This window comes from Budorcas taxicolor, chromosome 13 (assembly GCF_023091745.1).
Source record: "Budorcas taxicolor isolate Tak-1 chromosome 13, Takin1.1, whole genome shotgun sequence".
Classification (NCBI taxonomy): domain Eukaryota; kingdom Metazoa; phylum Chordata; class Mammalia; order Artiodactyla; family Bovidae; genus Budorcas; species Budorcas taxicolor.
In genome coordinates this window covers 30,827,444-30,852,249 of record NC_068922.1, presented here as the reverse complement: position 1 = coordinate 30,852,249, position 24,806 = coordinate 30,827,444, and the positions used below count along the sequence as shown (strand labels likewise).

At 42.6% G+C, this 24,806-nt stretch overlaps 1 protein-coding gene across 2 annotated transcripts in view; it reads left to right on the top strand.

Moving 5' to 3' along the window:
* RSU1 (Ras suppressor protein 1) overlaps positions 1 to 24,806 on the top strand; it is a 198,838-nt gene that overhangs the window by 161,705 nt on the left and 12,327 nt on the right. The window contains exon 9 of one of the 2 annotated variants that reach the window (XM_052650976.1): positions 20,105 to 20,209. The exons of the other annotated variant lie outside the window; for it this stretch is intronic. Within the exon in view, the coding sequence (XP_052506936.1) occupies positions 20,105 to 20,156 (52 nt within the window). The 3' untranslated portion in view covers positions 20,157 to 20,209. Of the gene's footprint in view, positions 1 to 20,104; positions 20,210 to 24,806 lie in introns of those variants that run through there. 2 annotated transcript variants of the gene reach the window in all.

The following is a 24,806-nucleotide window of genomic DNA, read 5'->3' as shown; positions in this document are numbered from 1 at the left end:
GGCCGAATTAATTATTAGAAACCATTTGCTGGCAGACAGTTGGATGCTAATTATGATAGCATCCTTCACAGGTCTTAGACCCAAATTTGTTGATGTTTGTTGGTGGTGGTAAAAATGAAAAACCATAAAATATGAATTTTTTTTTTTTGAAACAAAGGTATGTGATGCAGATGAGGCCAGAAAGCTCTGATGGAGTTCTCTGTGATCTGAGCTAAAACTACTCAGTCTGGTTATGCAGAAAGAGATTGAAGAAATGGTTAATGAATTGTTACTTTCTGGTCTGGAGGGGTTTGAGTTGGGATATTTCAGTTTCAAAAACTAGCATTGATTAGATCTTAGGGACATTGGGTGAGGTGTTCCCAGAAGGTCGAGATCTGAGTATCCAATTTGACCTCACGCTGTGTCCCAGGTTTGTGAAATCTTTCTAGCGGGTTCCACCTGGGAGGAATCATTTTCAATTAAATAGATCTGACCATTGGAGAAAAGATCATGAAAGGCCCCTGCAGTGTGGGGTCATGTTGTGAACAAAGTCGCCCAGCTCACAAAGGAACAGCTTGGGTGTCAGCCTGTCTCATAGTCTCTCTGGGTAGCATTTTGCTGTCCCATCAATGGTTACCTTAATGAGGTGTCAAGATGAAAGCAGGTGGGTGCTTCCTGGAGCTGTGTGATGCAAGGAAGTGGTTGCTGTCTCTGACTCTCATTGGGACAAGCAGGAAGGAGGCCAGCAGACCCTTGATCCTTGGAAGGGGTGATAATCTACTGGAAGATTGTCCAAACAGTAGGAAGGGGATCCAGTATTAATGGGAAAGCCAAAAAGCAGAAGAAGTGAGAATAGAGAACTAATTTCATATAGGTATATGAATGATCTGGTTTTCGTTAGCAAGGCTTATGATATGATAACCAGCAGTGTTCCAGCATACATTCTAGAATAATCTTTTTTAAGATACTAATTTATTTTTACTCATTTGCCTGTGCTAAGTCTTAACTGTGGCACGAAGGATCTTTTAGTTGTAGAGTGCAAACTCTGAGTTGCAACATGTGGGATCTGGGGCTTCCCTCATAGCTCAGTTGGTAAAACATCCGCCTGCAATACAGGAGACCTGGCTTCGATCCCTGGGTCAGGAAGATCCCTTGGAGAAGGAAATTGCAACCCATTCTAGTATTCTTGCCTGGAGAATCCCATGGACAGAGGAGCTTGGCAGCCTACAGTCCATGGGGTTGCAAGAGTCGGACATGACTTACCGACTGAACCACCACATGTGGGACCTAGCTCCCTGACCAAGGATCAGACCCCAGGCTCCCTGCATTGGGAGTGTGGATTCTTACCACTGGGCCACCAGGGATATCCCTAGAATAATTTTTAATAAGTAAACAGTGTATGTGTGCATGCTAAGCCACTCCAGTCATGTTTGACTCTGTGTAACCCTATGGACTATAGCATGTCAAGCTCCTCTGTCCATGGCATTCTCCAGGCAAGAATATGTGTTACCATGCCCTTCTCCAGGGGATCTTCCTGACCTGGTGATCGAACCTGTGTCTGTTAAATCTCTGGCATTGGCAGACAGGTACTTTACCAGTAGCACCACAGGAGTGGACACCCATAAATACTTCTGGGAAATTGCAGAAATAGTTTCAAAACATTTTTTCCCCTCCAGGAAAGTTAAATGGTTCATAATTTCTTGTTAAATTAGATGGCTGATATAAAATAACAATTTTTAAACACTTTAGTTAATGTCACATCTCAGCCCTTAATCATCAGATAAGATTATCTGACGGAAATATAAACTTCTTTTTCGGTTTCACCTGAGCTTGCAGCAGTGCAGCGAGCCCCTCCTCATGAACTACTCTTCACAGGGCTTCATTTCCCAGGGGGAAATTGACACAGATGCAGAGACAGAAGCATGAAACTGCCTTGTTCCATGGAAGAACAGGGTGTGGTTCAGAACCCAGATCTGTGATAAAGACAATTTTAAAGTCCCTGCCGTTTTTCTCCAGTTGCACCTTGGGCTGGATTTCCTGATGCATTTTCTTGCTTCTAAGGTACAAATGCAAACTAAGACGAATGGGATGTTTAAAGGAATTGTACTTAATAAATCTCATTTGTCTGTGCCTTTTGCTATGTCTTCTTCATAATTTTAGTTCTCACCATGCAGCAGTTCAGCACTTCTTTTTCCCTCTCATGAGCCAGGGAGGAAAGCCCCCAGTGTTTAACAAGACTCAGAGCCTCCAGTCTGTCCTAGTTCTGCTCACCAGAAGCTGTGCAGAGCAGAGCTCAACCTGGCAGACGGAGAGACTGGCTCAGTTTGGCTCCGTTGTGAGAAGTAAGGAAGGCAGGTACCAAGCCCATAGCACGAACACTGGGATTTGTTCAGGAGTTTGTGTTTCTTTCTTCGCACACTCTTTCACTCACTAACTGGTTCACAGAAACTTGCTGAGTATTAGAGGATATAGAGATGCAATCCCATCATCACTGTGAAGAAAGCGCGGGCCCCACCCTTAGGGGTTCCCTTGCCAGCAATGTATTCCAGCAACTGGGTGGCATTATGCCCTCTCACACCAGCAGTTTCCACGGAGGTAAAGCATATACGAGCCAAGTTCATACAGCCCAAGGGCTGTTATTTTTTTACCAGCTGGGAGGACATGTCCTTTTTTTTAAGTGGACACAAGAATGAGGACTTTGCACCCCCTAGTTTGTCGAATATTAAAAAAAACAAACCCACCTCCTAACATCAGCAGTTTCATCAGGGAGGTATCTCTGGATTCTGTCCGTTTGGTTTGACACCTTCTGGGTGACTCTGCAGGGAGTGATTCAGTTAATCTGGAGAGAGCCTGGATCGGAGCTTCAAGTCAGTTTTGAGTGCATTTCTGCCACTGATCATCTCTGGGTGCTGTGGCCAACTCATGTGCTGCAACCAAGTCCCAATTTCTCATCTGTGAAACCAGTTGCTTTTCCTGTAGTGGATCATGAAGTATTTGCCTATGACTACATCAGAATTGAATTTTCTCTGTGATACAGTTTTTTAATGACCTGTTAGGAATTTGAAGTTCCCTTTCTACTGTGAGGTTCTTAAAGCCAGTGATCTTCTATATAAAAACTAGATCTGGGGCACAAAGATAAATATTTGTTAAATGTATTAAATGAATATTTCTAACTAATTTTAAATAGGACCCCCCCATAAGGATAACTGTAGGCTATTAAAAAATTTTTGAATCATGATTATATGTTTTCCTGAGTGCAAATGTATTGTGTTAATATGATTTTTTAAGATTAAAAAAAGAAAGAAACAGGATGCTTAAACAAAGTGAGTTTAGGTCACTTTGAAAATCTATGCTTTTCTACTTGAGTGGGTAACAACCCAGCCATTTTAAGGTTTAAACCAATGATTTTGTTACCAAGTCAGTTCAGTTCAGTCATGTCTGAATGTTTGCAATCCCATGTACTGCAATGCCAGGCTTCCCTGTCCATTACCAACTCCCAGAGCTTGCTCAAATTCATGTCCATCAAGTTGGCGATACCATTCAATCATCTTATCCTCTGTCGTCCCCTTCTCCTCCTGCCTTCAATCTTTCTCAGCATCAGAGTCTTTTCCAATGAGTCAGTTCTTCGCATCAGGTGGCCAAGGTATTGGAGCTTCAGTTTCAGCACCTTCCAGTCCTTCCAGTGAATATGTAGGATTGGTTTCCTTTAGGATTGACTGGTTTGATCTGCTTGTAGTCCAAGGGACTGTCAAGAGTCTTGTCCAACATCACAGTTCAAAAGCATCGATTCTTTGGTGCTCAGCTTTCCTTATGGTCAAACCCTCACATCCATACATGACTACTGGAAAAATCATAGCTTTGGCTATGACCTTTGTCAGCAAAGTGATATATCTGCTTTTTAATACGCTGTCTAAGTTGGTCATAGCTTTTCTTCAAAGGAGCAACTGTCTTTTAATTTCATGGCTGCAGTCAGCATCTGCAGTGATTTTTGAAGACCAAGAAAATAAAGTGTCACTGTTTCCATTGTTTCCTCATCTATTTGCCATGAAGTGATGGGACTGGATGCCATGATGTTATTTTTTTGAATGATGAGTTTTAAGCCAGCTTTTTCACTCCCCTATTTCACTTTGATCAAGAGGCTTCTTAGTTCCTCTTCAGTTTCTGCCATAAGGATGGTGTCATCAGCATATCTGAGGTTATTGATACTTCTCCTGGCAATCTTGATTCCAGCTTGTGCTTCATCCAACCCGGCATTTCGCATGAGGTACTCTGCATAAAGTTAAATAAGCAGGGTGACAGTAGACAGCCTTGATGTACTACCTTCCCAATTTGGAACCAGTCCATTGTTCCCTGTCCTGTTCTAACTATTGCTTCTTGACCTGCATACAGATTTTTCAGGAGGCAGGTCAGGTGGTCTGGTATTCCCATCTCTTTAAGAATTTTCCCCAGTTTGTTGTGATCCACACAGTCAAAGGCTTTAGAGATAGTCAGTGAAAGCAGAAGTAGATGTTTGTTACCAAGATAGGGAAGAAAACCCCAACTGAACTTTTTTATCCATTTTTTATAAGATGAGTTTCAAGAATATCATCATCTGAGCTGCCTAAGGTGCAGTTGCAGAGTTTCAGTAATTACAACTGCCATTTATTGAGTAATGACATGTCCAGATTAATGGACAAGATTTCATTTGACCTTCACCATAAACTTAGGAGGGAGGTTCTGTTGTTACCCTTGTACACACTGTACCCCTTGTTGTGCAGATCAGGGCGTCAGAACTCAGAGATTAAGTAACTCTTCAAGTTCACACCTCCTGAACATTAAAATGGAATTTGATTGAATTGGGTCTTTTATATGGTTCAAAGAACCACTCGACTAATGTTCTTATTACATTTGTAGCCACAGGCATGTCCCACAGGGAAGGTTCAATATTTGGTGAGTGCGTAGTGGGCGGGATAAGTTTGAAACTATTCATGGGATCACTTTGAAGACATGTACTATTGGAGCCTTCTTTTTATTTCCCATTATTGAGTATTTTGTTTAACTATGGACAGGAGCTGCAGTGTTCCCAGATCATCTTCATGCTAATGGTCTACTCGTAAAGCTTCACTATTGAAAATGACATGATCCTGGGACTTCCCCGGTTGTCCAGTGGTTAAGACTCCATGCTTTCCCTGCAGAGGGTGCAGGTTCAATCCCTGGTCTGGGAACCAAGATCCCACATGCTGCAAGATGTGGCCAGAAAAAGAATTAAAAATAAAATGATCCTCTGGCTGTGTGAGACTCGGGTATCACCACCTGACCAGCGGCACTGGCATCGTCTGGTAGCTGGTCAGAAATGCAGAATCTTGGGGTCTACTCCAAGCCCACTGAATCGGGTTCTGCACGTGAACAGGTTACTGGGCGACTCCTGTGTGCACTGACATTTGGGAGCTTTATGTGGTTAGTGGGCCCCCCAGTTGATCCCTGGGTTGCTAGGTAAAGAAAACACTAACATGTCGAGTCATGATAGCCACCTTCATGGTGCTGTGGGCAAGAGTGAAGCATTTGAGAAACACGTACATATAAGATACTGAAGAATGTGACACTCGCTCTGTGGGAGAGGGAGAGGGTGGGATGATTTGGGAGAATGGCATTGAAACATGTATAATATCATGTAAGAAACGAATCACCAGTCTAGGTTCGATGCAGGATACAGGATGCTTGGGGCTGGTGCACTGGGATGACCCAGGGGGATGGTGTAGGGAGGGAGGTGGGAGGGGGGTTCGGGATTGGGAACTTGTGTACACCCGTGGTGGATTCATGTTGATGTATGGCAAAACCAATACAGCATTGTAAAGTAAAATAAAGTAAAATTAAATTTAAAAATAATAAAAAAAAGATACTGAAGAATGTGACACTCAGAAGAAACTAAAATGACCTGAACACAAAAAGAAGCTGAAAAGTTAAAAAGCTTTTTCCATGGATCTTGCTTTTTATATAGCTGAGGAAGACCTTTTCCTTTGGAAAAAAAAAAAAAAATCATTTCAGATTGTTTGGATGTGCAGACAAGCAAGTCCAGTTAGTAAAGAGTAAGAATTAATAAAAAGAGAGAAAGTGAAAGCTTAGTTACACGCCAAACTTCTCAAGGGTCTTCTTTTAAGCTTACTGCAGGGCTCTTGGACTCTTTTTCACCTGAAAGTTCACATTTCTTATCACACAGCTCCACAGTGAAAAATCATGTGTGTTGTATAAAATAATTACTCAGAATTGTTAAGAACAAAACACAGTATGCCAGAATGAATGCCTTTTCTACCTGTCTCCTGCGGCTGTTCCTTAAATGCACAAAATATTGTAGAACATAGAGTAAAAAATGTAACTTTTTTTTGCCCTCAGTTTGTTCTAACAAGTAAAAATCAAATCTTAGCTTGCAAAGAGGAAGTGAAATGTGTGTTCAGTGGAGTCTTTAAGATTTCCTATTGAAAAAAAATTAGCATATGTACAGAACATAAATGGACTACGATGAGATTCCGATCTGTGAAATGTTAGGATGTGAGCGTGTTAACACGTGTGTGCACATCTTTGGGCTCTGACATGGACGACAATTCACTCTTGGATCCTGTGTTGCTATTTCACAGAAGGTTAAAGCAAGTGGAAGTGTGGCAAGGATTTCCAAAACTATCCATACTAACTTCAAGGACCATGTTCTCCCAACTGCTAATTAATGTGGAGTCCGCTTCATATATTGAGATGTTTAATCAATTGGCAGATTGCTGTCAATAAATATGTGTCTTAAGTGCTTTGTAGTAGACAGGCTAATGAAGTGTACTCTGTGCATGTCAGAGCTATTGGGAAAAATCTCTCTCTCTTCTGGGCATCTTGCCACACTTGATTAGTCTCCCTCTGATGCAGAGAAGAATGCCCTTCACTGTTGCCTGTCTCACCTCTGGATGAAGTACCTGGAGAACCAGACAAGAAATTACAATTACACTGTATAGCAGCAGTTACTTAAGCCATGAGAGGTGGTACTGTTAATGCGACTGATAGTAACTAATGTTTCTTGAGCAGTTACTATAGGCTGAGTTCTGAGCCCAGTACTCTGTTTCCAGCTACCTCATTTAATCTTCCCTGGGACCCTCTGAGAATGGACACTGTATCTCCAGTCGCTCAGAACCTTGCTGTAACCAGTGTTTGTCAGTGCTGCTGAAATCCTGAACCGGATTTAGTCAGTAACATAACCTGTTCCACGTGTAGTGCAGTTAAGTCATTGTAATTCCCCAACTGTAACAGGATAGAGAAATACAAGGAATACAGCTTATTATTGCTTACTGTTGAGTACTTCCAAGTATAACCACCTGCTCCTGAGTACTGGGGGTGAGGAAGCAGTAGTCAGATGTCTGCATGTCTACCTGGAAATTCTCTCTGAATCTCCAGACCTATAGAGATGTGACATGCTAGCTTGTTCACATACCGTAAATCACCTCCATGTGGGAAATGCGATTAGGGTTATCCGAGATGGTGAACAGTTCTTGATAAAGCTCCAAAACACGTACGAAAGATATATTCCCACCTTGATTTGTACAAAAATTGCACACTGGACTGTCTGGTGTACATTGATGCTGGGCAGAAAATGTATACTTTGTGTTTATAGGTAAAGGGTTTCCCATCTACATGAAGGTCCAGTGGACACCAGGAGGTCATGAGGCCTGGGAGACCATGATGTTGCAGGTCTAGCCTGCTTCTCCAAAGACACCTGTCTTCCAGAACTTTCATCCAGTAAATACCAGTAGAGTCCTCAATCATTAAGACAACCACAGACACCCTGACGGATTTTTAGGAAGTCCACAGAGGATCGTTGTCACCCCACTGGGCAAGGGGACTGTGTTTCATCCCTGTCTTTCACACGTGCCAACTGGAAGCATCAGTGGTTTTCCCAAAGTCACGTATGTGGCCAGATAGTGGAGTTGAGATTCAGACTGTGCTATCCAACTCCAAAATCCTACTTTTAACCCTCTGGCTCCATCTTCCCCAGCACATGGATACAGGCCAGCATTGCCACATGAGAGCTCGTGTGAGGTTTATGGGCCCTTTCTTAGGAGTATGATGTCAAGAGGAAAAGGGCTTATTGAGGTGAGTTGGAAACCCATCGCTTGCTGTCTTCTGTGTCCAGGTGCTTTGCTGATATTATCTGAGGTCCACAACAGCCCTGCTATGTAGTTGTTTTTATCCCTTTGTCCCAAATCAAGAAGCCTTCCACAGGTGGTGACTGAGAGGGACAGCTCACCTCCTACGTCAAGTCCGGTCCACTTTATCTCAGAACAAGAGAAGGCTTCCTCCGTCTTCTACATAAAGCTGGTCCAAAAGAAGTGCAGTTGACTAATTCTGCCTGAATTTCCCCCAAGCCACCACATTTGTCTTTGTTTCTTATACTAGTAAATACTATACAGCCAGCGTTCCCATCTGGCAGGGCAGAGAGAAGAACATAAAAATGAAGTTGTGGTTACAGCCCTTTCATACTAATGAAGGCGGTACCTGCTTGGCACAGTAGAAAGGTGGGTCTTTATTTTAGAGTTCTTAATTAAGAACTGCCAAGTGACTAATATTAATTAAGAAGCCAGCTGTATCCTTCAGTTTCCTGGTATATTTCTTCGTACGAACCTGTGAAGGGAGTTAAGTCTGAGCCGATTTAATCAATCGGCCCATAAGCAATTAGGTATTAAGTATACTTTGTGTGTTCGGGACCCATGTGTGTGGACAGAGATTTGTAAGATGTCCTTTTTTGCCTTCAGGACCTCCACCTAATTGAGGTGTTCACACCGACCCAGAGAGCCAGAATTTCAGGACAGTGAAATAAAGGCAGGCTCTGGGGAGTTATTGGTGGCTTAAGAGGAGGATGGCAGCGCAGGGGGAAGGGAGCTCTTTGAAGCTATAGTAAGTTCCCTGCACACGAACGAGTTCCATTCTGAAGGCACATTCGTTAAGTCTAATTTGTTTGTAAGTCCAGCAAAGTTAGCCTAGGTACCCAGCTAATACAGTTGGCTATATTGTACTGAAATATAAAGGTTTATAATGCTTTTCACACAAAGGATATATTAAAAAAAAAAACACAGAAAATAACACAATTTTAATCTTACAGTATAGTACCTTGAACAGCACAACAGCTGGCACACAGGGGCTGACGGCAAGTGAACAGGCAAGAAGAGGTGCTGACTGGAGGAGAGAGACGAGGTGGGAGATCGTAGGGCTGAAGGGTCGGCAGCAACGTGAGACGGAGGGCAAGCTGCACTTTGACTCACACCTGAGGTTGATGGAATGCATGTCCGCATCTTTGAAAGTTTGCAAGTTGAAAATTCATATGTAGGGGACTTACTGTATCCAGGTGCGCCCCGTCTGCCAGGTCTTGTGAGCCAGCCAGGGTGAATGATGGGGGAATATTGTATACCCAGCTACGGTGGGGTGGACAGGAGATCGAGGACCACTCCACAGACTGGGAAGTTTGGGAGTTCAGAGGAAGAAACGCCCATCATGGGCAGAAAGAGTTAGGATGACTACAGCTAGGCTCTGAAGAGAAGGGACCAGCTTTCCAATGGGAGGTGGGCAGTGGGCAGCCCATGGAGACAGAGGAAGAGGAAGTAACGGGCATCTTGCTGGCATGACGCTTCTGCTCTCTAGCACTCTGTCTCCCGCCAACTGCTGCACAGTTATATATTTATTCTTTTATTATGTGAGCTGTGTGGTATGTGGGATCTTAGCTCCCCAACCAGGGATCGAACCTGGGCCCCAGCAGTGAAAGCACTGAGTCCTAATCCCTGGACCGTCAGAAAGGTTCCAGCTGCACAGTGATCCAGCGTCCATAGTGTCCCTCTGTTGGCGCTGCTGACATCTCCTCCAACACACAAAGGTGGCTTCCTTTAGGGACCTGGTTCCCTGAGCTGGAGGTGGGGGTGCTGCTTGGAGGAGCTGAACATGCTGCATGTTCCCAGCAAAAGTTAGGCTTAGAACAAGGGGCTTAGTATGAAGCACCTCAAAACCTGCGCCCAGGTCTTCACACTCTTAAGTCTCACCATTGAGGTGTTACTAACCATTGAATCCTAGTTCCTTGAATCACTTGCAGTTACAGATGGATTAAATGAAGATAAAGTTGTAATGTGCTTTTGACTTTGCTTGATTCATCTGTTAATTTTTCCAGTTTGTTTTTTTTAACCCAAGCTCGAATTGTAGTCCAATTTGCAATCTTCTCTTAATTTCACACTCAGAAACTCAGATTGCCGAGTTGTATCTGCAGGTGAACGGTTGTGTTAAACCACCTAAAAGAGGGCTGTGCCTCTTTTCATGCAGGAGCCTGGAGTCCAGACGTCTGAAGCCTACTGTGCTTCTTCATGGACTGTATTTTTTTATTGTTAATAGTTGAAACATAGTTGATTTACAGTGTGTTCATTTCAAGTGTACAGCAAAGTGATTCAGTTATATATATATATGTATTTCAGATTCTTTTCCTGTATAGGTTATTACAGAAATACTGAGTAGAGTTCCCTGTACTATACAGTAGGCCTGTGTTGGTATCTATTTTGTATTAGGTACTGTGTATAAGTTAATCCCAGACTCCTTATGTATCCTTCTCCTCCTTTCCCCTTTGGTAGCCATAAATTTGTTTTCTGTGTTGTGGATCTGTTTCTGCTTTATAAAGAAGTTCATTTGTACCATTTTTTTTAGATGCCATATACAAGCTGTATCATATGACATTTGTCTTGTCTGACTTACCTCACTCAGTGTTATAACTTCTAGGTCCATCTGTGATGCTGCGAGTTACATTATTTCCTTATTTTTATTACTGAGTAGTATTCCATTGTATATATGTAGCATATCTCCTTTTTCTATTCATCTGTCGATGGACATTTAGATTGCTTCCCTGCTTTGACTGTCAGAGTTTCTCAAATAGTTAGTTTTTCCTTCAAATGATCCCAGCAGAGCTCTGGATCAAGAATACTTATGTTTGAGTGGAGTCAAGGTCATTCATAAGAGCTTATTCTCTTAGATATAAACTCACCCTAGGGAGCTATTTGATGTGCTTTTCTTGCTCAAACTCAGCCACTGAACTCTGTCTTTACACATCTGTTCCAATGGAATGCTAATTTTTCTTCATGTTGCACCTGTGTGTATATGCGTAAACTCTCTCTAGCCTTAGTTAATAAAAAGCCTTTTTTAGTAAACCTAGACAACTAAGAAACTTTTTCGCTATTTTAGAGAGCCCTGCCTATTACTGATAAAGTCCTGATCAGTTTCCATCTTTGGAATGCTGTGGTTCTGAAATCCCTGAGTATTACTACAAGCAGACTTCATTCTGAGAAAAAGAAGCCTTGGAATGGGTGGGTCTGGGTTTTTTCTTTACATTTTGTTAACCTGGAGAATTTTACTAACTTCATGTCATCCTTAGCCTCAAATTGAATCTGTTCAGTGGCTTCATATGAGTGGTATCTCTACAAAAATCAAAATAAACACAGAGCTCTTCTGGAAGAGTGATTTTGCCATATCCAGATAGGAGTTATTATAAGGTTTAATATTTTTCTTTAAATCAATTCACATTCTTACATTTCTTTTTAAAGATCTGCCTAGCATATTCTAAACAATAGATTGGCATCATAACCAATGAAAGAAAATGCATAATAATTAAAATTTAAAGTCTGCACCTGTAGTCATTTCACAGCTTTGGAAGATGTCACGTGGGGGAGATGTGATATTGGTTGAGGAGGGTGTGGGGGCAGGGGATACTGAGGTGGAATGAGGGAAACAGACCCGTATCTCCCTGGCTTTAACATTCAGTAAGGTTTAATTTTACTTGCGAGTTGTTTGCACTATGATTTTTCAACTTCAATACGATTGATACCTTTGTTTGGGTCCAGATGACACTGTGGTTGGAATCCATCCTCTATAGCATGTTTAGCAGCATCCTGGTCTCTAACCACTAGAGGCCAGTAGCACACCCCAGGTGTGACAAGACTTCGTGTCTAGATATTGCCAAGGGCCCCATGGGGAGGGCAGGGTGGTGCCTGGTCAGGGGCCACTGTGTTATATGTAGGTCACGGTTTTGCTTTCACTGTCATTGTTGTCCCTGTCTTAAATGGTTAGTTTAGTAACTGTGTGTATTTCAAATATGCTACAGTTTTTGTTTTTTTTATCTTGAGGGGGAGTTTGTCCATTTTGTTTTAGTGTTTCTTTCTTTTTTTTTTTGACTGTGCCGAGTCTCCATTCTGGTGTTTGAGAGCTTCTGTAGCTGTGGAGCACAGCCTCTGGAACATAAGCTCAGTAGTTGCGATGCATAGGCTTAGTTGCCCCGTGGCATGTGGAGTCTTAGTTCCCTGGCCAGGGATCAAATCTGTGTCCCCTGCGCTGGAAGGCAGACTGCTAACCGCTGAACCGCCAGGGAAGTCCTACTGCTGCAGGTTTTGAGATCTTGTTTTAGCGTTTTTGTGCCTATGCCTGAAACGCCTCTACTTCCAAAACGGAAGTGGCTGTGGCCATTCCTGATCCCTGCTTAGGGTACACTGAGTCCCATCTCTGAGACTTGTTGAGCAGTTCTCAAAGGACTCTCCTTGATAAATGAAGACTGGATCTTCCCTACCCTCCTTGTGGGTTTCCAGCTTATATGCAGATATGCTTTGTTTTAAGAAAATCCAATGGGAAATGATTTTCTGTGTTATCCATTGTTCACATCAGTGGAGGCTTTCATTTTTGTAAATTCTACTTCCATTCAGTGTACACTCTCTTAACTTTCATGAAGGTCTAATGATGCTGCTTAATATCACTTACTGCTTTTTTGTGTGTTTTTTTTCCAATGAGAAAAACTGAAGATTAGAGAGGTTAAGTGACTTCCCCAAAGCCACACTGCTGTCTTCAAACAAACAAATGTTCACATTAATTGCGATTCATAGATAGCCTGTCGATATGTGGCAGTTATGTGGATTCATAGATGACATGTCAGTGTATGGCAGTTATATGGATTCAAAGATAACCTGTTAATATATGGCAATTATGTTGCAAATACTGATGCCTTAATTTTTAAATAAAATTCTAAACCTAATTATAAAATTATAAACTATGATTATTGGTATACTTCAATATGATATACACATATCATATTGATACATATCAATATGATTATTGATATACTTATTAAAAATACTTCAGATGAAAACTTGAGAGAAATTCACCAAAATACTAGTAGAAATTATGTTTAAGTAGGAGACTCTTGGCAGTTTTCTTTTCACCTCTCTTTTGAATTTCTCAATGGGTTGTAAAATATTTCTGTTTCTTAAAAAAGTGAAATGTAGAAGTCTAAAAATGAAGGAAGACATAGGTTGGATTTCTGCCAGAGTTTCTCCTTTTTCTCTACAATTGTAAGAAATTGTCAATCGACTTTAAAAAAGTACAATGTGAGAGCTGTGAGTTAAGTTTTATATGAGGCAAATGAGGACTATAGCCCGGGAGACAGCATTTCAGATAACTCTGAGAAATTGCTGCAAAAAGACAAAGGAGAAGGTCGGTATATACGTGATTTTGGTGGAGGGGGAGTACGTGCAATCAAGTACATACTTTTTTTTTTTTACAGAAGGTTTCTGTTAGTCCTGGGGAGCAATCATCACTATGAAGGATTTTAGTGCTTTTCTAGATATAAGAAGATACAGAATTGGGCTCATAAAATCAGCTCCTGAACATATTTATTAATAACTCTCTGAAGATCTGTTCTGACAGTTTTTCCCTGAGCACCGAGTGGGTCATTTTTGCTCTCCACCCTGAACTCCTTCGGGGGTATTGAAAATCAGCAGCTGCAGCAGCACATGATTTAATCTTGTAAAGGTAGATGGCAAATGTCAATTTGTAGTTGACAGTTCATATTCTGCACATGTCCAAATGTAAGTAAGTGTCCATATGTCTGGGAACAGCAGTCTTCCAGAGTTGATTTGCTGTGTCTTTGGGCAGAAGGCCAGGGCTTCCCTGATAACTCAGTTGGTAAAGAATCTGCCTGCAATGCAGGAGACCCTGGTTCGATTCCTGGGTCAGGAAGATCCCCTGGAGAAGGGATAGACTACCCACTCCAGTTTTCTTGGGCTTCCCTTATGGCTTAGCTGGTAAAGAATCCACCTGCAATGCAGGAGACCTGGGTTTGATCCCTGGGTTGGGACAATCCCCTGGAGAAGGGAAAGGCTACCCACTCCAGTATTCTGGTCTGGAGAATTCCATGAACTGTATGGTCCATGGGGTTGCAAACAGTTGGACACGACTGAGCAGCTTTCACTGGGCAGAAGGCCGGCCTGGCACCTCGTGTTCAGTTCAGTTCAGTCACTCAGTCGTGTCTGACTCTTTGCAACCCCATGAATCGCAGCACGCCAGGCCTCCCTGTCCATCACCAACTCCCGGAGTTCACTCAGACTCACGTCCATCGAGTCAGTGATGCCAGCCAGCCATCTCATCCTCGGTCGTCCCCTTCTCCTCCTGCCCCCAATCCCTCCCAGCATCAGAGTCTTTTCCAATGAGTCAACTCTTCGAATGAGGTGGCCAAAGTACTGGAGTTTCAGCTTTAGCATCAGTCCTTCCAAAGAAATCCCAGGGCTGATCTCCTTCAGAATGGACAGGTTGGATCTCCTTGCAGTCCAAGGGACTCTCAAGAGTCTTCTCCAACACCACAGTTCAAAAGCATCAATTCTTTGGCACTCAGCCTTCTTCACAGTCCAACATCCATACATGACCACTGGAAAAACCATAGCCTTGACTAGACAGACCTTAGTCGGCAAAGTAATGTCTCTGCTTTTCAATATGCTATCTAGGTTGGTCATAACTTTTCTTTCAAGGAGTAAGCGTCTTTTAATTTCATGGCTGCAATGACCATCTGCAGTGATATTGGAGCCCCCAAAAATAAAGTCTGACACTGTTTCCACTGTTTCCCCATCTATTTCCCATGAAGTGATGGGACCAGATACCATGATCTTCGTTTTCTGAATGTTGAGCTTTAAGCCAACTTTTTCACTCTCCACTTTCACTTTCATCAAGAGGCTTTTTAGTTCCTCTTCACTTTCTGCCATAAGGGTGGTGTCATCTGCATATCTGAGGTTATTGATATTTCTCCTGGCAATCTTGATTCCAGTTTGTGTTTCTTCCAGTCCAGCGTTTCTCATGATGTATTCTGCATATAAGTTAAATAAGCAGGGTGACAATATACAGCCCTGACGCACTCCTTTTCCTATTTGGAACCAGTCTGTTGTTCCATGTCCAGTTCTAACTGTTGCTTCCTGCCCTGCATACAGATTTCTCAAGAGGCAGGTCAGGTGGTCTGGTATTCCCATCTCTCTCAGAATTTTCCACAGTTTATTGTGGTCCACACAGTCAAAGGTTTTGGCATAGTCAATAAAGCACCTCATGTTAGAGGAAGTAAATACACAGGCTACTTCCTTGGGCACCCAGCCAAAATAATGGGTGCTAAAGCAGGCAGTGGGGCTGCTTCCTCTGTTTTCAAGCACATTCAGGTGCATTACATATAATGTTCACTTTCTTTCTATTATTATTGATCAGCTCCCCTCAGGTCATCAGGCATTGGATGCCAGAGGTTAGAGACCTGTGGTCTAAGGAATAGTAATAGTGCCCAGTGTCAGATGAAGATGCACTCAGTAAGAGTGGTAACTCCTGTGAGTGTTCTTGACCAAGGGCCAACCCACGCAGTCTCCAAGTGTTTGTGCTGTTGACCTTTGAGGTATGGTGGTGATGTGGTCTCTCCAAGGACTCACAACCTACTTATAAGCAATTACAAGAGCACAGATGCCCATGGAAGCACATACACCCTAGCTTCATATACAACACACAAGATGAATTTTTCACAATGGGTTTTTAAAACTTGGACAAATCCCAGCTTCCCCTCACTGGTGTGCCTTTTGGAGTTAGTGTCCTTTAAAGCAACGAGGGGTGGGGAGGGTGGTAGGGCAGTGATTGTCATGTAAGCAGAGTGGTGTTTGCAAGTGAGAGCTCAATGACAGATGATGATGATTTTGGAAACAGTATTCTGGTGGTTGAATTGAACAGTCATTCTTGAAGGACAAGTATCCAGAGACACATTTTTAATCCTCTATCAGACTGGGGCCTGGAGAATGATGCTGTGGATTGAGTGGAAGATAGAAAAAATGGTAAATTGAAGAGATATATAACCAAGAGGAAGGGGAGGTGCCTGTGGGCACCAGCAGAGAACCTATAACCAGCGTCTGATGTGTTTCCTTAAGAATCAGTTTGCACATTGGTCCATTGCCTCTTAGCAGAATCTAATCTGAGGAATGAAATGCTGACTGGCAAACACAGTTGAGTGAATTCCCTCAGTGCTCCTGAAATATAACAGAGCAAGGAACAGTATAATGAAAAATAACAGAGAGAGTAGCTCAGGGCTTAACTTATGATCAGTGTTCATTACAACAAATGACACTTTCACTGCAGAGTTACCATTAAGATTATTGAGTCTTATGTAACGTGGTTCCCCTCTGAATAGATTCCAGAACAGCTTAGCCTGTGAATGGGAGGGCTGATGCAAGAGGAGGACTGAAAATGTATTCAGTACCCCTATTTATTTTTCCCATTGGTGCTGGGGATCCACCCATTCAGAACCCTGGCAGAGCAAAAGAGATTGCATCTTTCTCCAGGAAGAGCCTCCATGATCATCTTTGTCATTGAATAACATGGTTATGTGTTAATGTTCGATGAGGACCAGGCTCAGAAAGTGACTAACTTTTTTGATAGGTTTCTATCCAAGGCCCCTAGCTTATGTTCTCCGCCATTTGTGTGTGTGTGTGTGTGTGGTTTTTTTTTTTCTCAAGCATACAAATTGTAGCATTTAAGAAAATATCTCTTTGGAAAGAGATTGCATCTTGTGTAAAACTTGGGCATGCAGCCATGAGGCACTTTCTAACTTTGTGGCTCCAGCTGAGTTTAGAATGGACAAGCCCAGTTCAGAGCACATTGTATGTAAAAGTCTTATTGATTAAGTACCTGTTGGATACCTGCTAAGTACTTTGGGTTATTTCATCCTCCTAACAACCCTATGCGCTATGTACTCTTGTTATCATCCATCCCATTTTCTAGATAAGAAAGCATACTCAGAGAAGTTAAGTTCTCCAAGGTTACCCCGCTGCCGGTTATTTTTTTAACCTTTTTTTTTTTACTGTTTTAAATTTTTTAATTTGTGTTGGGATATAGCTGATTAACAATGTTCTAATAGTTTCAGGTGAACAGCTGTGGGACTCAGCCATCCATATATATATATCCATTCTCCCCCAAACTCCCCTCCCATCCATGCTGCCAGATAACATTGATCAGAGTTCCATATGCTATATACAGTAGGACCTGTTGGTTATCCATTTTAAATATAGCAGCATGTACATGTCCATCCCAAACTCCCTGTCCCTTCCCCCCAGCAACCATAAGTTCTTTCTCTAAGTCTGTGAGTCTCTTTCTGTTTTGTAAGTAAGTTCGTGTGTATCAGTTCTTTCTAGATTCCACATATAAGGGATGTCAAACGATATTTCTCGTTCTCTGACTTACTCCACTCAGTACGCTTCTTTTTCAGTGGCAAATACTAAATTCAGACTCTGGCCCTTCACCCTGCTCTGTCCCCTGAGCCCCACCCCGACCTGTGGGCTCGGTTTATAGAAGCTCGCCACAGGGGCTCATGAGGGGGAAGCAGCGAGGCTGAGGAGTGAAGGGATAGACATGTACACACAGCTATATTTAAAGTGAATAACCAATTTTAAATTGGTTAAGGGACCTACTGTGTAACATAGGGAATTCCGCTCAAAGTCAGTGGCAGCCTGAATGGGAGAGGAGTTTGGGGAAGGATGGATACTTGTATGTGTATGGCTAAGTCCCTTCACTGTTCACCTGAACCTGTCACAACATTGTTAATTGGCTATACCCTAATACAAAAAAAAAAAGTTAAAAGAGCACGGCTGAATTTCCCTGGTAGACCAGTGGTTAGGACTGTGTGCTTCCACTACAAGGGAACAGGTTTGATGCCTGATTGGGGAATTAGGATCCTGCATGCATGCCGTGTGGCATGGCAAATAAATGAGTGAATGGAACGCAGCTCAGTGAGGAAGTCAGCTTGCCTGGGATGCAGCAAAACTCTTGCACGCACGTGGTCTGGAGCTGTTGCTGCTGCTTGAGCCCCTTTTAGTGAAGATCTACTTGGTGCTGAGTTTCTTTGGCCCTTACAGTTGTTTTTATGTTTTATTCCATTGGAGAAGAAGGGGACTGACTATACTTTTCTCTCACCAAGTTCACGGGCTTTAGGAGTTCTGTTTGTCGGCCTGATGACCTTTCCAGGCTCATACTCATAACTACTACAAACAAACATATTGGAACACCCCTAGGTGAATGGAATAACTCTTAAAAATATGTATATATACTCTTTTATGTATATTTATAAAACATATGTACATATTTCCATCCTTACTTTTCTTAAAACATTAAAAGTAACCATGTGTCGAGAAAGGGTCCATCAGCTTTCACAATGTCTTTCATCTAAGGACAAAGGTGGCTTGATTGCACCATTTTCAAATGGTCTCTATATGTGTTCTGCAGCATGATAGCTGCTAATAACATGTGACTCTTGAGCCCTTGAACTACAGCTTCTCTGGTTGGGATATGCTATCAGGGTTTTCAGATACTCACCGGATTTCAAAGACACTTAGAACCAAAAAAGACATCATTAAATTTATATGATATACTTACTAAATCATTTATCCTTAGATTAGGAATAAAATAGATCATTTACCATGTTGATACAGATTACCCATTAAAATGATCATGTTTGGGATCTATTGGGTTAAATTAAATATATTCCTAAACTTGATTTCATCTATTTCTTTTTCCTTTTTTAACATGGCTCCTAGAAAATTTAAAGTTAACCTTTGTGAATCTCCTGTTTTGGACTGAGCTATGCTCTACATACGTGAAAGTAGAGAATATGTCTCCACAAATTGGAAGGACTAATATGTGTTTAAAAATAAGACTTTAAAAATAGCTTTCTGAAATATTTATGAGAGGAAAAATGAACTCACTGTAGGTATTCAGTAGGCTGACTAAGAGGGGCTTGTTTTTACCATTCCAGGCAATATATGTCGGGCAGAAATCTTCTTGATTAACAGCTATTCAGGGGGGAGTATTTTTCCATGCAAAGATAGGTCAGTTTGAGTCATTTGTAACAGAATGATGTTTTCTAATATTTGAAATAACTGTTGAGTACGTGTTCCCTTTGTGATCCCAAGTGTCATCACGTGGCCACATCATGACCACACTGCACCCCACAATAAAGCAAATACCTAAATAAAGTGAGTCCCATGATGTTTGGTTTCCCAGTGCATATAAAAGTCATGTTGACATCATAAAGTGTGTGATAGCATTATGGTTTTAAAAAAAAATGTATACACACACACACCCCTTTATTTAAATCTGGGGGAACTTCCCTGGCAGTCCAGGCTTCCCTTGTGGCTCAGACAGTAAAGAACCCACCTGTAATGCAGGAGACCTGGGTTCGATCCCTGAGTCAGGAAGATCCCCTGGATAAGGGAATGGCAACCCACTCCAGTATTCTTGCCTGGAGAATCCCTTGGACAGAGGAGCCTGGTGGGTCTACAGTCCATAACTAATACTTTCACTTTTTCCAGGCAGTCCAATGGTTAGGTCTCTGCACTTCCAATGTGGGGGGCGCAGGTTCAATACCTGGTTGGGGAACTAAGATCTCACATGACACACAGCATGGCCAAAAAAACTAAAAATTAAAAAGTAAATACCGCTATTAGGAAAATGGCACTAATAGACTTGCTCTACATGGGGTTGCTGCAAATCTTCAATTTATAAAAAACGCAATTTCTCTGAAGCCCAGTACAGCAGGGTCTGCCTGTACCGGAAACTGTGACAAAGAGCAGCACCAGGCCAGATTTTGCAGAAACCCCGGGCCTCTGGCACCTCCACCTCATGCTTCTACTTCCGCCTCACTTCCTCCGTCTGTGCTTAGCACTAACACCTTCCAGGAGTGTTTGGTGGGTGCGATTCCTAGATGAAACACTTGAGATTCTTGGATGAAAAGGTCTGTTGTGACAGGCTCTTCTCTCTCCACCCACAGCCACAGTTTTGCTCCGAGACTTCAGGGCCCAACGGGGCCATCAGGCAACTAAAGCTGGAGCCCCAGGAGAGAGTCCTCGCCTCCCCCCAAATTCCCAGGACCCCCACCCAGGCTCATGGCTGATGCACGGAATTCTCCAGTAGACCATTTTTAACATCCAGCAGAAGCCACAGACATCTTAATATTTAACCTTTTTGCACTTGATAACCATAAATTTCTCTGAAACTCTTAAAAATCTGATTAAAAAAAAACTAGGAGGAACTGGATGACATGTATTAAATCTGCTGAGTATATCAAAGCTACAATTCCTTTTTTTAATCCTCCATTCCTTTTTGAAGTATGTTTTTGCTGTAGAGCTTAAAGCTCAAGGAAGATGGAGATCTAAAAGCTCTTCTATTCTTGAGTTCTCATAGATGTTTTTCTCCATTATTCTCTTCCCCAGTTGTTGGGCTAATTCCCGAGCACCATTTTGGGGTTTTTGTTGATTTTCTGTATCTTAAAAAAATTTTTATTGGAATGTAGTTGATTTATAGTGATGTATTAGTTTCAGGTGTACAGCAAAATGAATCAGTTATTCATATATCCACTCTAGTTTTTGATTTGTTTTCATTGGAGTATGGTTGCTTTATAATGTTGTGGTAGTTTCTACTGTATAGCAAAGTGAATCAGCTGTATGTTTACATATATCCCCTCTTTTTTGGATTTCCTTCCCATTTAGATCCCCACAGAGAATTGAGTAGCCTTCCCTGTGGTATACAATAGGTTCTCACTAGTTATCTATTTTATACATAGTATATCATAGTGTATATATATATATCAATTCCAGTCTACCAGTTTATCCTACCCACCATTTCCCCTTGGTATCCGTAGGTTTGTTCTCTACATCTGTCTCTACTTCTGCTTTGCAAATAAGATCACCTGTACCATTTTTCTAGATTCCACATATATGCGTGAATACAGAATTGATGCTTTTGAACTGTGGTGTTGGAGAAGACTCTTGAGAGTCCCTTGGACTGCAAGGAGATCCAACCAGTCCATCCTAAAGGATATCAGTCCTGGGTGTTCATTGGAAGGACTGATGCTGAAGCTGAAACTCCAATACTTTGACCACCTCACACAAAGAGTTGACTCATTGGAAAAGACCCTGATTCTGGGAGGGATTGGGGGCAGGAGGAGAAGGGGACAACAGAGGATGAGATGGCTGGATGGCATCACTGACTCGATGGACGTGAATTTGAGCGAACTCCGGGAGTTGGTGATGGACAGGGAGGCCTGGCGTGCTGCGATTCATGGGGTCGCAAAGAGTCGGACATGACTGAGCGACTGAACTGAACATGTAATTTGTTTTGTTTCTTTGCCACAAAAGCCTGGCTTCTCCTCTACTGCCAACCTCTCGCCACTAGTTAAAACACTGCAATCAGTAATGGAGGGAAAGCACCGTCAACTTGACATGCCATGTTCCAGGGATGGCAGGGTTTGGCACTTCAGAGAGAGCCCAGCTTAGATGAGGGAAGAAGTGAAAGAGACAATGACTAGAATTGACTTGTAGCTGCTGCCTCCTGAAGTCCACTTGGCAAGAGCCTCATGGCTGCATCCGTCTGTAGATAGATGCATGCTTTCTGGTTTTGACTTCTAAGGTTATTTATTTATTTATTTATGTTTTCCTCTCTTTGCTGTCTAAGTGGAACATAACCTCACAGACTTTCTAGTGGACATAGAGGAGAGGCAGGTAATACAGTGCTGCTTAGAATCTCAGGCGTTGTGCTGTAGTCTCACCTGAACATAAGAGGAACCTTGGAGATAGGAGGTTTCACTGAATGTGGTTTTTCCTAAGGGTAAATGATTTTTAATGTAAGCAGAGTCCTACACACATTTCATACATACAACGTGCGGGTTCCATTCAAATGCCCAACTTGGACCAGGTTGAAGCCATTGCCTGTAGGGTGTGATGTAAGTAGGTTCTGGATGTGTTCTGAGTGAATCCTCAGTCTGTGTGCAAGGCGAGGGGCGGGAGGGTGGCAGTGCATATATCAGATAGCTCCCACCCCTGTTTAAGTCCAAATGCCCCATTTCCTATCTAGGAAAGCACAGATTACCTTAGTCAATGGATTAATTCCAAAGCCTTCGCCTCCTGAGTCAGTATTATCTGCCACGCACTCTGAAACCTGTATAGACTAGCACTTAGAGACGGCTCGCTCTCAGTTGACCTGGCCTTGAGTCACCTGCCAGTGTCACGTCATCCGATCATCTGGGCTGAGAGGGGAGGAGGGCCCTGGAAGCAGGGAGTCCACATTAATAGCCACCGAGAGGAAGAGAAGAGTAACAATACCTGTAGATACGCTTTACCATTGGTCTGTGTCTGAGAAACAAAGACAAAGCGGAAGCTTCTCTGTTTGGACACTGGTGTTCCAGTTGCAGCGTCATTTATATCTAGACGCACAGGACAGCTGTGCAGCCCTCCATGATGTCTTTCGTTTAGGCTTAAATGAGTTAATACAGAAAATGCCACAGAAGCTTCCTGTGGAAATGCTGGTGCGTAGCGTATGCTGCCTGCATTTGGCTGTTACAGTCACTAGCTTAATAACTTAAAAGATCGTGAACACCAAGCCTTTCCTGAAGGAACCACATGTGGCTCGAAAAACTCCCATCTTTCCATGATAATAAAAATTTATTCTGATGTTTAATTTGTCCGAAGGAAAGGAAGAAATCCCCAGCGTTTTTATAATGTTCATTTTGACTTAATCCTCTGTGTTAAGCTATTCCTGTACTCAGCTAGTTCTTGCTAATATCAAATGATGGTTGCTGCTGCTGCTGCTAAGTTGCTTCAGTCGTGTCTGACTCTGTGCGACCCCGTAGACGGCAGCCCACCAGGCTCCCCCGTCCCTGGGATTCTCCAGGCAAGAACACTGGAGTGGGTTGCCATTTCCTTCTCCAATGCATGAAAGTGAAAAGTGAAAGTGAAGTCGCTCAGTCATGTCCGACTCTTAGCGACCCCATGGACTGCAGCCTACCATGCTCCTCCATCCGTTGGATTTTCCAGGCAAGAGTACGGGAGTGGGTTGCCATTGCCTTCTGCAAAATGATGGTTAATATTCAATAAAACCTACTGTGCTGTAAAGGAATTGAATGAAAACCCCTGGTCACACAGTATTTTGAGAGGGACCCTCCAGGACTTCCCTTGTGGTCCAGTGGTTAAGACTTCGCCTTCCAATGCAGGGGCTGCAGGTTCAATCCCTGGTTGGGTAGCTAAGATCCCATATGCCTCATGGCCAAAAAAACAGGATATAAACAACAGAAGCAGTGTTACAACAATTCAATAAAGGCTCTAAAAAATGGTCCACAGCAAAAGAAACTTTTAAACATTTAAACATTGTTTTAAAATGAGAATCTCCACAAGAGAAGAATGGACGGTTCCCAAGCAGCTTCACAAAATGGCACCACGATGCATTTTCTGCACCTCCACTCACCTCTCCAAGCCTCAAAAACCCTACAGAGACTGGGGAAAACAACAGAAGGAGCTTATGTAGGGGCCCAGAATTTTGTTAACAGAGGAAAACTGCTCCTGAAGACTAAAAGACTTGCCTTGGCGTACACAGCACGTGTTTTCTCAGTGAACACCTCTGTATGGGAGGCATGTCTATCCTCACTTGATGAGTGTGGAATTAAGGAATGAATCAGGAAATGTTCCTCGGCTAAGATACTTTTTCGGGGCAGTACTAATGATCCTACTTGCAGGGCAGCAAAGGCGACACAGACATAAACGGCAAATTTTTGGACACAGTAGGGGAAGGAGAGGGTGGGGTGATTTGAGAGAAGAGCATTGGAACATGCGCATTGCCGTATGTAAAACGGATAGCCAGTGGGAGTCTGCCGTGTGATGGAGGGAACTCAGAACTGGTGCTCTGTGACAACCTTAGAGGAGTGGGATGGGGAGGGAGGGGGCATGCATATATCTGTGGCATTTCATATTGCTGTATGGCAGAAACCTTCACAGCGTTATAAAGTAATTATCCTGCAATTAAGAATATTTTTTAAAAATGTATTCTTTCAGTCCACCAGTTGATGTTTATTTGGTGACTAGTGTGTGGCCAACACAAGAGAAACAAAAGGATTAAGACAGCTCCTGCCTCAGAGGCACTAACGATCCGGCTGGTAAGAGACTCAGGTAGTTGGATATTGCAGTACATCCTACTAAGTGCAGTGATATGTGCTTTCAGTCAATCAGCAAACAATCATTGGGTGCCCGTGGTGCACCGGTCAGAGGGGATACTAATGAAGACAGACAAGATTCCTGTCCTCTTGGAGTTAATCTTCCATTAAAGGAGGAGGCAAACAAATCAATTAATAATGATCAAAATAATTATATTGTGACTGTGGTATGAAGGAAACGCATGTGGTTAAAGAGAGAGAATGCGGGCAAAAAAGTCTCTTAGGAACTCACATTTGAAGTAGATCAGTGATGTGTCATTCAGGGCTCAGTGTTCTTGGAATGCAGAAGAAATTTATATTACTAATAATCCAGCAGTACAGTAAATAGGTTTTTTAAGGCATGGCATGAGCATGGGCTCAGTGTCTCTGGACTCCATTTCCCTCCATCTGTCAGTTCTGCTTTGCCTGCTGGTTTCTTTCCCAGGCAAGCTCTCTTCTCAGATGCCACCATGGCCAGCAGCAGATCTAGGCTCCTAATTCGACTCAAAAGAAA